The sequence below is a fragment of the Canis aureus genome, chromosome X (genome assembly GCF_053574225.1).
Source record: "Canis aureus isolate CA01 chromosome X, VMU_Caureus_v.1.0, whole genome shotgun sequence".
In the NCBI taxonomy this organism is placed as follows: Eukaryota; Metazoa; Chordata; class Mammalia; order Carnivora; family Canidae; genus Canis; species Canis aureus.
The window spans coordinates 88,153,011-88,166,565 of NC_135649.1; the positions used below are offsets into that span (position 1 = coordinate 88,153,011).

The following is a 13,555-nucleotide window of genomic DNA, read 5'->3' on the forward strand; positions in this document are numbered from 1 at the left end:
CACCAGCCCTCATTTGCAATAAGGAATGCAGAATGGCACTAAAAGCATCCGCCGCCTAGCATGGTCTGGAATGACAGCCTCTCCACCTCTCTTTTGCTTTTTTCATTCATTAGGACCCTTTCCCAGCCTCTTTCCACAGCAAAAACTGGGCAAGGCTTCATGCGGTTACAAAAGAAGAGAGGGGAGCGGCCGGGGTTCAAGCGCTCGCCGCAGAGAGCCAAGAACGTGCGTTCAGTCGTGGATCTTTTGTCCCTGGCCCCCCCTCCCCTCCCGCAGCTCGGTCGCGTAAGGGACGACCCGACCGGCACCCGCCTCAGCAGCTGCTGCCCGCGCGCCCCTCGGGCCGACCACCCCCCCGCGCCCCCTCTAGATCCCCGACGCCCGCCCGTTCGCCGTGACGTGGCCCGCGGCGCGCGCATGCGCCGCTCAGCCCGGTTCCCTGTCTCTCGGCCACCGCCTCCCGACGGGCTGGAGTGGGCGGGGCCTGTGGTTCTGGAAGCCGCGCGGCCGTAGGGGGGGAGGAGGGCGTGTGTGCGCGAGGCGGGTGCGCGGGGACTCGCTAGCTGGTCCGCGGCTGAGGCGGAGGAGGAGGAGCTGAAGGCGGCGGCCGCGACTCCCGCCCGCACAGACAGCCAGTCCCGCGAAGCCCCCTCCCACTCTCGGGCGGGCGGCGGCGGCGGCGGGAGGAGGAGAAGGAGGAGGGAGCGTCTCTGCCGCCGCCTCCTGGTCCCCAGCGCCGATCTGCCGCCGCCACCTCCCTCCGCGGCGATCCTCCCTCCATGGTCCTGCCGCGGCCCCCCTTGTAGCCTGAGCTGCCCCGCGCCGCGCCGGAGCCAGCCTCGGCAGAGGGAGCGGTCGCGGCCTCGCGGCCCGGGCCGGCTGAGAAGCGGAGAGCGCGGCGCCGCGCCGTCCCCGAGGATCCGCACGCCGGGCAGCGCGGCCCGAGCAGCGCGAGGAGCAGCGGGCGGGCGGGCGGCGCCGGGCCCGGGCCGCCCTCGCTCCCGCGCCCCGGCCCCGCCGCCCGCGCCGGGGCGGTCGCCCGCAGAGGAAGGCGCCGCAGTCTCCGGGCCTCGCAGCCCCACTCGAGCGAGCGTCCTCAGCACCGAGGGCTCGCGGGTCCTGAGGGGAGGAGGCGAACCAGGGGCCGGGCACTGAGCTCTTTGGCGCCCCCACCCCCGTTTTCGGAGCCCTCCACGCTGCGGCCGCTGTCCCCTCCGGACCATGGCCGACGACGACGTGCTGTTCGAGGACGTGTACGAGCTGTGCGAGGTGATCGGCAAGTGAGTCCCCTCGCGAGGGAGCGGGAGTGTGGAAAAATGCATTTCAGTGATGCCCGGGTTTTCCCGCACCGGCACCCGCTCCGGGCCTGCCCCCTGCCCTCCCCCCTGCCCTCCCTCTCCTCCGCCTCCCTCGTCCTCCTCACCCGGGCGTATTTATAGACGTGTACCTGGACCTCCTGGCGGGCGGGGGTCCGGGGGCTTCTCAGCGATCCATGGTGGCCGCCGAGCCGAGGTCGGCCACCTCACGAGGCGTGGGGCCGGCCGAAATCCGCTGTCTGCATTTTATCTGACGGTTGCACAGGGACGTGGCAGACCCAATTTTATAGTTGCTTCCTGGGAACAGTTGGGTTATTGTTACCTTGCCTGTACCACAGACCATTAACGAAAAGAGCAGCTTGCATTTCCTCTGCTTGCATGGAGTGACAGACAGAGAACGTCCAGGGTTTTTAATTGTGGGGTGTGTGTCTATTGTGCAGGATATTAGATAGATGTCTTTGTGTTCACCCCATGCCCGGATTGGAGGGGGTCATTTTCAGACGGGGTGCGTTCAGTTTCAGCAAATTCCTCACCTGATGTAGACCAGCGTGGAAAGAGTTGGGGGTATCCGAATTTTTAATGCCTCGTTATGCAATAACTGTTAAATCCGTGTTCGAGGCTTCCCTCGACTGTTGTTGGGATGGTGGTGGTTCGTGTGGTAGAGCCGTCTGCTTTGAGTCACCAGGCTGGTCTAGAATATAGAACTGACAGTCCAAATGCTCATCCTTTCATCTGTGTTGTATAATTACACTAGGGAAAAGCAGGGAATCAGATTAATCACAGTGCTGATTGAGAATTAAATCTGCAGTTCCTCATCTAATTGTCCATTCCTTAAATCTGTTTTGAATAGTTTCCTTTTCATTCTTGTCAAACAGTATTCCAAGTGCACAATCCTGCTAATTTGCTGGTGAGGGAAAAGGCTGGCGATCCGAAGTTGATTTTCTAGTTCAGCGTGTGTGCTGTGCCTTGAGAAGTTGAGGAGATATAATTTAAGAGCAATTTTTGCTTCTTTATGAAGGACTGCCAGGTAGCTTCCATTGAAATATTTTACCTCTTTTTGGAAGCGGTGCTTTATTGTCTATTTTAAGGTCCGCAGTTGGGAAATGAAACCAAGACCTTAGACCAGTTGGCTGTATCCCTTTTAAGTTGTCTGCAGTACCGGATTTCAATTTGTTTTTAAGTGCTGATAACTCATTTTTTTCCTTCTATGTTGAGGTATTACAGTGTTGCCTCACATGAGGAAATTATGGGGAGAGCTTGCTACACACTTTTCCTCAGACCCAATTGATACAAGGACGCGTTACTCCTTGCCCCTATTGTTACATGACCAGCCTGTCTACTAGAGGAAGGATATCCAAATGTGCCCTGATAAAGTGCTTGTGGAAGTGCTCTAGAGCAGCCCTGTCCAAAAGGTATATGATGCAAGACATATATGTAATTTTCTATATAAAAATTTTACATATATAAATTTTGTAATGATCACATTAAAAAAATTAGAAGCAAATAGGTGCAGTTTTAATAAAATATTTTCTTTAGCCCACTAGATCCAAACTATTACTGTTTCAACATGTAAGCAGTGCAGAAATTATTAATGAGATATTTTACATCCTTTCTTTTGTACTCAGTCTTTGAATCCAATGTGTATTTTACACTAACAACACCTCTCAATTCTGACACCGAGCTACATTTTCATCTGAAATACTTGATCTGTATTTAGATTTCATGACATTTCCATTTGCAAAAGTAGATTCACACACCCAAGTTTTCCCAAACATATCTAAAAGTTTTCTAATAACCTAATCGATAGCTCTTTCTAAATTTAAATTGTGATTAATTAAAATGAAATAAAATTGAAAATCAGTTTCTCAGTTGGACTAGCCACATTTCAAGTGCTCCACAGCCATATGTGGATAACACCATTCTGTAGAGACAAACATGTTTGTTTTTATTTTTATTTTTTAAATCTCCTTGGCTTCTTCATTCTTAGCACCCGGTGAAGGTAAATTAGGGTTTCCCAAAAGCTCCCAAATGATTGTGTGTGTGGGTGAATGATATTTGTTGTCTCTTAGTTATACTTGCTTTAAATGAGCCAGCAAAGTCGTAATTGGAAAATGTGAAATTAAAATGTTAATTATATCGTGATGACGGAATATAGCCATCATTGGATCAATGTTAGTAACCGGTTCTGATTCCTTAAGGTCTGGAAGAGTGATGATATTATCTCTTTCGATATCAAAATGACATGGTCGGCATCACATTAGCACAATCAGTATTCTCCTGGCTTATAATTGATAGAATATTTTCAGGAAATACCTCTGGTAGAACTAAATTCATCTTTTCTGTTGCTTTAGAGCTGCATAAGAGTGGAGAGCAAGCCGATTCTGAGGTGATAGGTACCGTATGGCTCCCTTAGGTATTGTGAACCTGAAATCTCATTCATACCCTACAAAATCTGACTTGGTCAGTGCCATTTATAATGTGTCATTTCGTGAAATAATGAATTCAAGGTAGCCTTCCTGGTAAAGAACGTAATGATAGTGTTCCTCACCCTGTGTAAAGGTTGAAGGTTTCTCCGGTAAATTGTCTCAGCACATATTGATCTGGAAATTGAAATTCACTTGAGATTTTCTTGCAGGGACCTTGACAGCATACACTTTAACTTAGCATTTGTTCAACTCTAGCTTTAAACAGAAAGGCCTTGAAGATGTTCACTTGTACTGGAAACCTTTTTGTTGATTTCTACCCAAGTTCTCTAGAATTGTGATTTTCTTGTATACCAAATTAGTATCACAAATTGTTTTTGACCCTTAGGTCTTAATAGGTTTAAATTTCCACTGAGGTACTTTAAAACGGATTTCAATTTTCAAGATCAATTGACCACCTGCTCACTCCCCTACCTCACTACTTACTGACTCATTCACTCATCCACTGTGAGAGAATCATGTGCCTGTTTCGTTAGGAATATTGGGAGGATGCCATATCTTCTTTTAGAAAATTCAGCTTGTTCCCCCTGTTTCTTATTTTTGAAAGTCTTACAAAAGCTCCTTTGAATGCCCATTGTTTCCATAACATTTTCCTGTGTGACATCTTTCAAGTGACTGAAACAAATTGCCAATGATGGGACGTTATCCTAGTCCCATAACTTCTTGTCCTCACAAATGTAACAATTAGGGGGAAAGAAAGATTTTATGCAAATGCAGGAAATTTGTTAAGTTTTACGCCATGACTATTTACTATATCTTTTGCAAGTGTACAATCAGTAATATTACATGAAGGAAATTTTAGGATGATTCATCCAAATTAAAACATAGAAATGCCTACCTTCATGGTACAGGAGTTTCTGTGCAAGAGAATAGCAAAAGGCACACCATTTTCACCTTGCATGGGTTGAATAGTTGCCCTGGGTTTAGGATTCTTAGTAATCTGTAACTTCTGACTTTCCTGCTTTGGTAGGACATATACAACAATTGGAATGATGCAGCATGACCCCTGCTCAAGAATGACATGCCAGTTTGTGAGGCATGCTGAATTTGCTTGTACCTTGAGAGCAACTTACTGTATTTAATACAGTTTCTTATTCATGAGTCTCTCTACCTAGCAAACAGGGAGCTTCTTGAGGACAGGGAACATATGTATCTTTCTCCATTACTTAACACAGTGCCTGCCATATAATGGTTGCTCATTAGCCATGGAATGAATTGAATCGTTTTAATAAAATCTCATTAAAAGGCAAAAAGCATGTTTATCAACCTCAGAGCAATTATTGTCCCAAAAGGCTGTATTAGTTTGAAGCAGTGGATCTCCACCTGGCTACATATTAGAGTCACCAGGGGAGCTTTTAAAAAAGATCAATGGCAGGGCCTTGTGTCAGAGCAATAAAATCAGAATCTCTGGGAGTGGGTATTGGTATTTTTCGAATGCTCTCTAAGTGATTCTAATGTGCAGTTATGATTGAGTCATTGGTTTAAAACTTAGGTGATATGTAATATTTTGGAACTGACTTTTCAGAGGCTTACAGGTTTTGAAAAGTAAAACAAATGCTTTTTGGGAGGTATTGAAGCTGAGAGACCAAAACATGGATTTTATCTTCTGTGTGCTATGTCTCTGAGCCCTGTTGTGTAAGAATTTTGTTTCAGCCTGTGTTTGGCTTTGATTTCTTGGGTCTTTTAAGATTCGCATTGATTTATGATGCTCATCTAATGCTAACACAGTGACTGATGTTTGGAACAACACAGAACGAGGATTGCTTCAATAACAGTTGATGATGGCTGTCCACTACAATGACTTAATTTAGTATTGAGAGATTTATCAGTTAGTATGGATTGTGTTTGCACATATACTCTATTAAAAGAGTGTGGTTATGTTGCATATATACTTTAAAGTCCACACTTGCAATTCCGGTAACACCGTTTACCAGAGAATTAAGTTAAATGCAGCCTTTAAATAAATACTGGGTTAATAATTTATAAAATATGTGATTTAACATGACAAAAATTCAGCTGTACTATTGCTACTAATTACGATGGCTTGCACATATATTGATTGGCCCACTGATTGGAATTTCCAGTACCACAGAGAAGAACATTACAATATACTAGAACATCTTTCTTGGAAATTTTATCTGGACATTGGAAATAAATTAGTTTTTAGTGTCTGGAAAAGTGTGAGCCTGAAGGAACCAGGAATTTACCAGAAATGAGTGGCTGTTTCTTTAAAGAAGTGCTTGCTTGATCAGAGTGACAATCGTGTAACAAGGTAGAAGAAAAAGAAACAGTTATCAGTTAGCCTGTTGGTGGCCCAGAAAGATTCAAGCCAAGGGGGTTTAGCTGCAGTTCCACAGAAGAAAAACCTTTTTGTTAAACACGGTGTGGATGCCTGCACATGGTAGGCCTTCTGGGGAGTAGGTAAGCAGTGTTGATTCCTGATGATGGAGTTTGCTTCTGGGATCATTTTGGAGGAAACTGAGCTTTCCTGCTTGTGCATTACTTTGTCTTGAGTCTACTCATGACTGCTTTATACAGACTGCCCTAGGACTTGGAGTTTCTGAAGTGTTGTTGTTTGCACGTTGTCTTTATAAAAAGACTTCCTGTGAGTCCTTTGCCTTTTATGACTGTGACCTGCTTCCATGTCCTTGACATGTGCACTTCACCCCCTCCATTTTCCCTTTGAATTAGCAACAGTTTCACCTGACAAATTGTAGCTCTCCTGCACCTTAAATTGTGTTCCTGGATATTTCCTTTAAATTGAAAATTCTTTTACCATTCCCCAGTTGTAGCTCCACTCAAATTAAAGAAATGGGTATGCCTTCCTTTTTGAGATTGTTCTTGAACAATTATTGAAGTTTTGTAAACGTTTTCACATTTTAAATTTGCCAGAAGCACTGTTTAAGAGAACTCTGACATAAGATTATTTAAAAGTAAAAACAGGGATCCCTGGGTGGCGCAGCGGTTTGGCGCCTGCCTTTGGCCCAGGGCGCGATCCTGGAGACCCGGGATCGAATCCCACATCGGGCTCCTGGTGCATGGAGCCTGCTTCTCCCTCGGCCTGTGTCTCTGCCTCTCTCTCTCTCTCTCTCTCTGTGACTATCATAAATAAATAAAAATTGAAAAAAAATATTAAAAAAAAAATAAAAGTAAAAACAAACATCTTTCATAACTTAATGCTGACTTTGTAAGGGGAATATGCCTTCTAACATTAGGCCCTTTACATATATTATCTCCTCTGATTATACCTGTTTTACAGAACACACTGCAATTCAGAGAGGGGCAACTTGTGCGAGATCCCATGGAATTGCAGCTGGTTCCGAAGTCCATTTATTTCATGCTGCATTCTGCCGCCTATTCCAGTTGTCAAAAATGCTACATCTGGTTTCTTTAAAGTGAGGCCCTTGCCTCCATTTTTAGAGTTTATTTACAGCAAATTTTAATTGTTCGACTTTCTAGTTCTATTTCCTACCCTTTCATTAGAGTTTCCATACTACCATTCATTGTTTCACCCATTTCATTTTTTTTTGTCTTTCTTGTTAATGAGACGTCAGTGTTTGTCACCAAACTGACAAGTGTGCATTCTTTAGCAGTGGAAATATAGAATCTCGTCCATCCATCCAGAATACGATTTGTGGGATCCCTGTGTGGCGCAGCGGTTTAGCGCCTGCCTTTGGCCCAGGGCGCGATCTTGGAGACCCGGGATCGAATCCCACGTCGGGCTCCCGGTGCATGGAGCCTGCTTCTCCCTCTGCCTATGTCTCTGCCTCTCTCTCTCTCTCTCTCTCTCTGTGTGTGACTATCATAAATAAATAACAAAAATTTTAAAAAATACGATTTGTTTTAGAACTTTTCTCTACGCCTTTTACTCTCCAGGTTTTTCCTTTCAATTCCCCTGCCCCAACAAAATCGTTGATTAATGACGCCTAACTTGCCAAACCAGAAGTAATGAGGTGTCAGAGATAGGTGTTTGTTGGGAGTAGGGTGGGGTGCTTTCCACGGGGTGGTTATTCTTATATCCTGTGCTAAAAATCCTGCGATTGCTCTCACTGACTCTGAAAACTGTGCTGAACTGCAGCTGCTGAGTTGTAAGCATCTTGGCTGTCTGCCAGCACTGCACACCTAAATAGGCAAGTGACTGAGTTACTGCTGCAGAGCAGGTACCTGACCCCAGCCAGCAAGCCGATAGAGTGTGCAGCTCTTGCACTTCTGGTTTTATTTTTTTAGTTGCAACTGACAGTGCAGATTCTAAAACCACCAGGTATGGCTCTGAATTCATGCTACATGGTTCAAGGTATGACAGGACCTGCTCTCTTCTTTCTCTCCTGGGGCTACCCAGTGTCTTGGTATCCCCTCTTTCAAGCCAGTATCCCTTTGTCCACACCAAGAAGATTTCATGTCTTAAGCCAGTTGGACTTGAAGGAAGTTAATATGTATTTGCAATGTTGAGATTTAATTAATTTTCTATTACTTTCTCTTTATAAATTGACTGGTCTTTATAAAATAAATTATATAAAATTAATTTTAAAATCTAGACCGTACAGAAGGAAATGAGTCTCTCTTTCCATTCTCCCACCATCCATAGCTCCATTCTCCAGAGGTAACCATTGTCCAGTTCTTGAACCTCTCTCTGGGAGGTCTTTATTTAAAAAACAGAATGGGATCATATTTGTAATTTTCCATTGATAAACACTGTCTCTGATGACCTTTCCATATCCATCTATGTCTCTGTTGAACCCTGTCTCCTCTTAAGCTGTTGCCCAGTATTCTGTGGTATGGATTGGTTACTGTAGCTTTGAGTTGAGTGCAAGTCATTTGCAGGTAGACAGCACTGGAAATGCTGAACTGGAGTTTGGGTAGAGACCTGGAATGACGGTTAAGATTTCGGAAGATTCACTGAATGAGTTCTTGTCAGGTGGCTGAGCTGGAGAGCTGTGGTTGGGTATGTAGCTAGAAGAGTCAGGATAGCTGGACATCACAGAAATTTTAAAGTGGGCAGGATCAATAATGTAAAATACCAGTACACCATGATGGACGATAAAAAAAAGGCTCATTTATAGCAGAGAGGCAATTTAAAGTATCTATCAAAATAGATACAATGTTAAATATCAATTCATGATGTGACTGAAAAGCAAGGTTCTGTGCATGTTGGTAAGGCACTATTTCTCTGTGAATCCATCTCAACACTAACTTATTTAGAGTAAAAAAAAAAAGGAGGGGATTTCTTTTTTGTTACAATTGTGTTTGGAGATTCTGATGGCTGGCTTTTAGGTAAAACCATTTGGTTTTCCTAAGATGAGGTATTTTTCATTCCTCAGCTGGTACATAACTTTCAATTAAATGAAAGCCTTTAATGAAATGACGTGGTAAATTTTAGATACTTTAAAGTTCTTGTTATTAGTCAAACAATTCTTATTTTCTTAAATCCCCCCCCCCCGCCCCCCGGAACTGCATCCTTCCTTGTCTCAAGGTTTTGGGTCCCCATTGGATGAATGTAGTTCACGTCCCTCTACCCTCCACTCTCTGACTAAATTTGTTCATTGGCTTTTTGTAGTTGTACACACCCATTCACAATAAGAAATGATTACTTTATTGCACTCAAGTCCATTTTTTTGTAAGTGCACATTATTTCATTTTAACAACTTGTGTTCTATCACTAAGCAGTTGCACATTATTTTTTCCAATCTTTCTTCTTTGAATACACTTTTTTTGCTTTGTTACCACTGTTTTGAGTATTTGAAACATTTATAGTTTGGAATGATAACTGTGTTCTCTCTCTCTCAGTATAGTTTAATAATATCCAAACTACTATGTCAGGTCTGTATCTCAGGCTTTTAATTGTAATCCTAAATTTAGTGTATCTTGGTATATTTGAATTTAAGATGGAAGTATAACTGCCTAGCTATATGCAGATTCCAATGTTTTATTAAAACACTCTTGATGTTATTAATTCAATTACAAGGTCTCTAGCCCTGCTAAAATGTGCAGATTACCATTATACCACTGCTATTTTATGGAATCTAATTTGTGTTTTTAGGAAACATAATAGATTTTCAGCCTTTCTGCTTACCCTTGGTATGTATTTTCCCCCTAAACATATGGATCGACATTGTTTTGTAGCTTGTGAGGCAGCCCCCTAAGATCTGATCTGGTAGTCTTCGGGCACAGTGTGGCCATTTTCTTCGTATTTATAGAAAGAATGATAGCCACTTCACAAGCTATTTGCATGGATTAGTGATTGTAAAGTGCAGCATACGTATTTTTTATTTCCAGAATGTCTCTGAGATACTCAAATTACTTTTGGCAGCTATGTAGATAAGTTTCAACAATTTCCAAATGTGCACTTTCTCAGTGCTAAACACAGGCTCTATTACATAAATAATATGATGAAATGAACATTCTTTCCTATCACGTGGGTAAAATTGTTAGTGGTGCTAACAGTTTCTTCATTTGTTCATTTACGTGTTCATTTCTAGCTGTGTGGCCCTGGCCAAATTAGTTAACCTCTCTGAGCCTCAGTTTCTTTATCCGTAAAACGAGGGTGATAATATATGCCTTGCAGGATTGTTGTAAAGACTGAATAACGTGATCTGTGTGAAAAGACTAAAAGTAGCTGTTATTTTAATTGCTATTATCATTTTTTAAAAGTAAACTCTACTCCCAACATTGGACTCAAACTCAAGATCCTGAGACCAAGTGTCTCGTGCTTCACTGAACGAGTCAGCCAGGCACCCCATTATTCACCAAATATTTGAGTTCTCTGGCCTCAATGGCAGAAGTTGACAAATGGTTCAGATCTAATATAATTAGACATTAAGTCCTGTTAAAGCCAGGGTTGCATCTGACTTGTTCACCTAGTACCCTCAGCATAACTTGGTAACTGACACATAGTAAGTACTCAGTTGTTGTTGAAGGAGCATTAAGTGAGCACCCGGTAGTAAAGACTGTGACCACCCAGTAGTAAAAGGAAGTTGGGAAAATCGTTACAGAGAAGGTCAGACTTGAACGATTTGTTAGTCTTCTTGGGTAACTCATGTCATCTTTTTATGCCTGTTTCTTCATTTAGAAAAGGGAGCAGAGGAATACAGGTAGGGAAAATTGAAGAAATCTTTTGAAACTTAAAAAATGTTTATCCTTTTTTTAAAATAAGGAATCTTATTTCTTAGAGCAATTTGGGGTTCACAGTTCCTATTTCAGTTTAGAGACACATATAAGATATATAAGAAATTTGAACAAAAAGCATAAAATTAAAGTTTTTAGGGATAACTTTAGGAAATTTTTTTCTTTTTTGGTTCTCAAATTCTATGGCTTGAGTGTTCATTATATGCTGGACAGAGTGTTACATTCTTCATATTTTTGAATTTAATATTGGACATCAGCCTTCCTTTGAGGCAGTCACCCTCTCCCCTTTTCCTGATGAGGAAACTGAGCAAGAGGGAGATCAGTAACTTGCCCTGGGCAAAATGTCAATAATAAATGGCAGCAGGGCAGCCCCAGTGGCTCAGCGGTTTAGCACCGCCTTAATAATAAATGGCAGCAGGGCAGCCCTGGTGGCTCAGCGGTTTAGCGCTGCCTTCAGCCCAGGGCCTGATCCTGGAGACTCGGGGATTGAGTCCCACGTCAGGTTCCCTGCATGGAACCTGCTGCTCCCTCTGCCTGTGTCTCTGCCTCTGTGTGTGTGTGTCTCATGAAAAAATAAATAAAATCTTAAAAAAAATAAACGGCTGCATAGGGATTTACACCTGGGTATATATGACCCATCTAAGCACCTGCTCTTCAGTACTGTTTTGGTGCTTGTCATTTAGTATTAACAGAGACTGGTTGTCTTTTAAGGGATAGTCCTAAATATAAGACTCTAACATTCTGATTTTAGATGTTTCAGCAGGTTAATAGAATGCATTTTTTTTGGTAACAGCTTTACTGAGATGAATGTGTGTTCATCACTGAGATGTGATGAACCATACAGTTCACCAATGTAAAGTGTACAATTCAGTGGAATTTAGTATATTCACAGATTTGTGCAACCATCACAGGAAATTTCCAAACATTTCATCACCCAAAAAAGAAAGCCTGTATACATTAGCTCTCAGCCCCATCTCTCCCTAGCCCTAAGTAACAACCAATCTACCTTCTATCTCTATAGATATGCCTGTTCTGGACATTGCTTATAAATGGAATCATACCATAGATGGTCTTTTGTGACTGCTTTGTCTAAGCATAATGTTTCAAAGTTCATCCATGTTGTAGATGTATCAGTATTTCGGTTTTTTAAAAAGATTTTACTTATTTATTCATGAGAGACAGAGAGAGAGGCATAGACGTAGGCAGAGGGAGAAGCAAGTGCCCTGTGGGGAGCCTGATGTGGGACTCGATCCTGGGACTTGGATCACGATCTGAGCTGAAGGCAGACGCTCAACCACTGAGCCACCCAGGTGCCCCCAGTACTTCATTTTTAAGGCCCAATAATATTCTATTGTGTAGATATACCACAGTTTGTTGATCCATTCATCAGTTGATGGGTCATTGGGTGGTTTTCACCCTTTGGCTATCATAAGTAATCTGTGGACATTGACCTACAAGTTTTTGTATGGACATATATTTTTATTTCTCTTGGGTATATACGTAGGAGTGGAATTGCTGGGTCAAATAGTTATGCTGTGTTTAATATTTTGAGGAACTGCCAGACTATTTCCCAAAGTGGTCATGCCATTTTACATTCCCACCAACAGTGTATGTGGGTAGTATATAAGGGTTAGAATGGTTTTTAATCAGTTGAATGCTATCAGAGTTTGCCTATAGAGTCTGTTCAATACACTGCAAAAAATAAAAGTAAATTTTATGGGTTATTGGTTAACCCTTTATCTCACAGACCTATTTATACTGATTTTCATCAATTTTAGATATTATAGACCAAGGGTTGGCAAACTATCTGTAAACTATTAGATACTAAATATTTTAGGCTTTGTGAGCCATATAGCATCTGTCACAGCCAGTCAACTCTACCACTGTAGCATGAAGACAGCCATATGAAAACAAATGAGTGTGGTTGTATTCCAATAAAACTTTATTTACAAAAATAGGTGGTTAGATTTAGCTCTTGGGCTGTAATTTGCTGATCCTGTTATAGATTAAAAATGAAACTGGAGCTTCTTGTCCAGTTCCTATTCTTGTTTACCATCAAGGTTGGAACATTCTTTCAGTGGTCTGAGTAGCCCCATAATGAGTAGGTTGTTTCTGAAAAATGTAGAGACCTTAAAGGCTGGTTCACTGAACTGTTTTCACTGTTACATGGGGAAATGCTATATGTTTGTTTTTTTGTGAGTTTAACTTTATTATTATTATTTTTAATGCTTTTGGATTCTTTTTTCAATCCTAAGTTAAAGGGAAGAAACCCATCAGAATTCTTTTAAGATTGTCTGACCAGAAGCAATATAAATGTGGAGTTCCTGAAAAAAAAAATTATTTCCTTCAATTTGCTCATTGCTTGTAGAGTGGATAAAAATAGAGTGGAGAATGTACTAGAAATTTTCAGAAATGAAAGATTATTTAAAATATTAGCTTTAATAAAAAGTTAGGGGGAAAATCACTAGCTAAATCTCCATACTTAACTGTAGAGTTGTGATGTGCCATCTATGTATACTTTAGGACTTCTCAAAGAGTCCCTGATAGAGTCACTGTTTGGGATTAGGGTGCATGTGTGCATGTGACATAAACAAAACTTTTTCAGGTTCTATTTTGTGTTTGAAATCCACTTTA

The 13,555-nt window shown here is 42.1% G+C and overlaps 1 protein-coding gene and 1 pseudogene across 13 annotated transcripts in view; both read left to right on the forward strand.

Annotated features, from left to right (window-relative positions):
* The first annotated feature begins 1,073 nt into the window (after window positions 1-1,073).
* CASK (calcium/calmodulin dependent serine protein kinase) overlaps window positions 1,074-13,555 on the forward strand; it is a 350,134-nt gene continuing 337,652 nt past the window's right edge. For all 13 annotated transcript variants that reach the window (XM_077888807.1, XM_077888808.1, XM_077888813.1 and 10 more), the window contains exon 1: window positions 1,074-1,280. In XM_077888807.1, coding sequence (XP_077744933.1) covers window positions 1,222-1,280 — 59 coding nt within the window. In that variant the 5' untranslated portion in view covers window positions 1,074-1,221. The remainder of the gene's footprint in view (window positions 1,281-13,555) is intronic.
* Window positions 4,755-4,850, forward strand: LOC144309302 (U6 spliceosomal RNA; annotated as a pseudogene).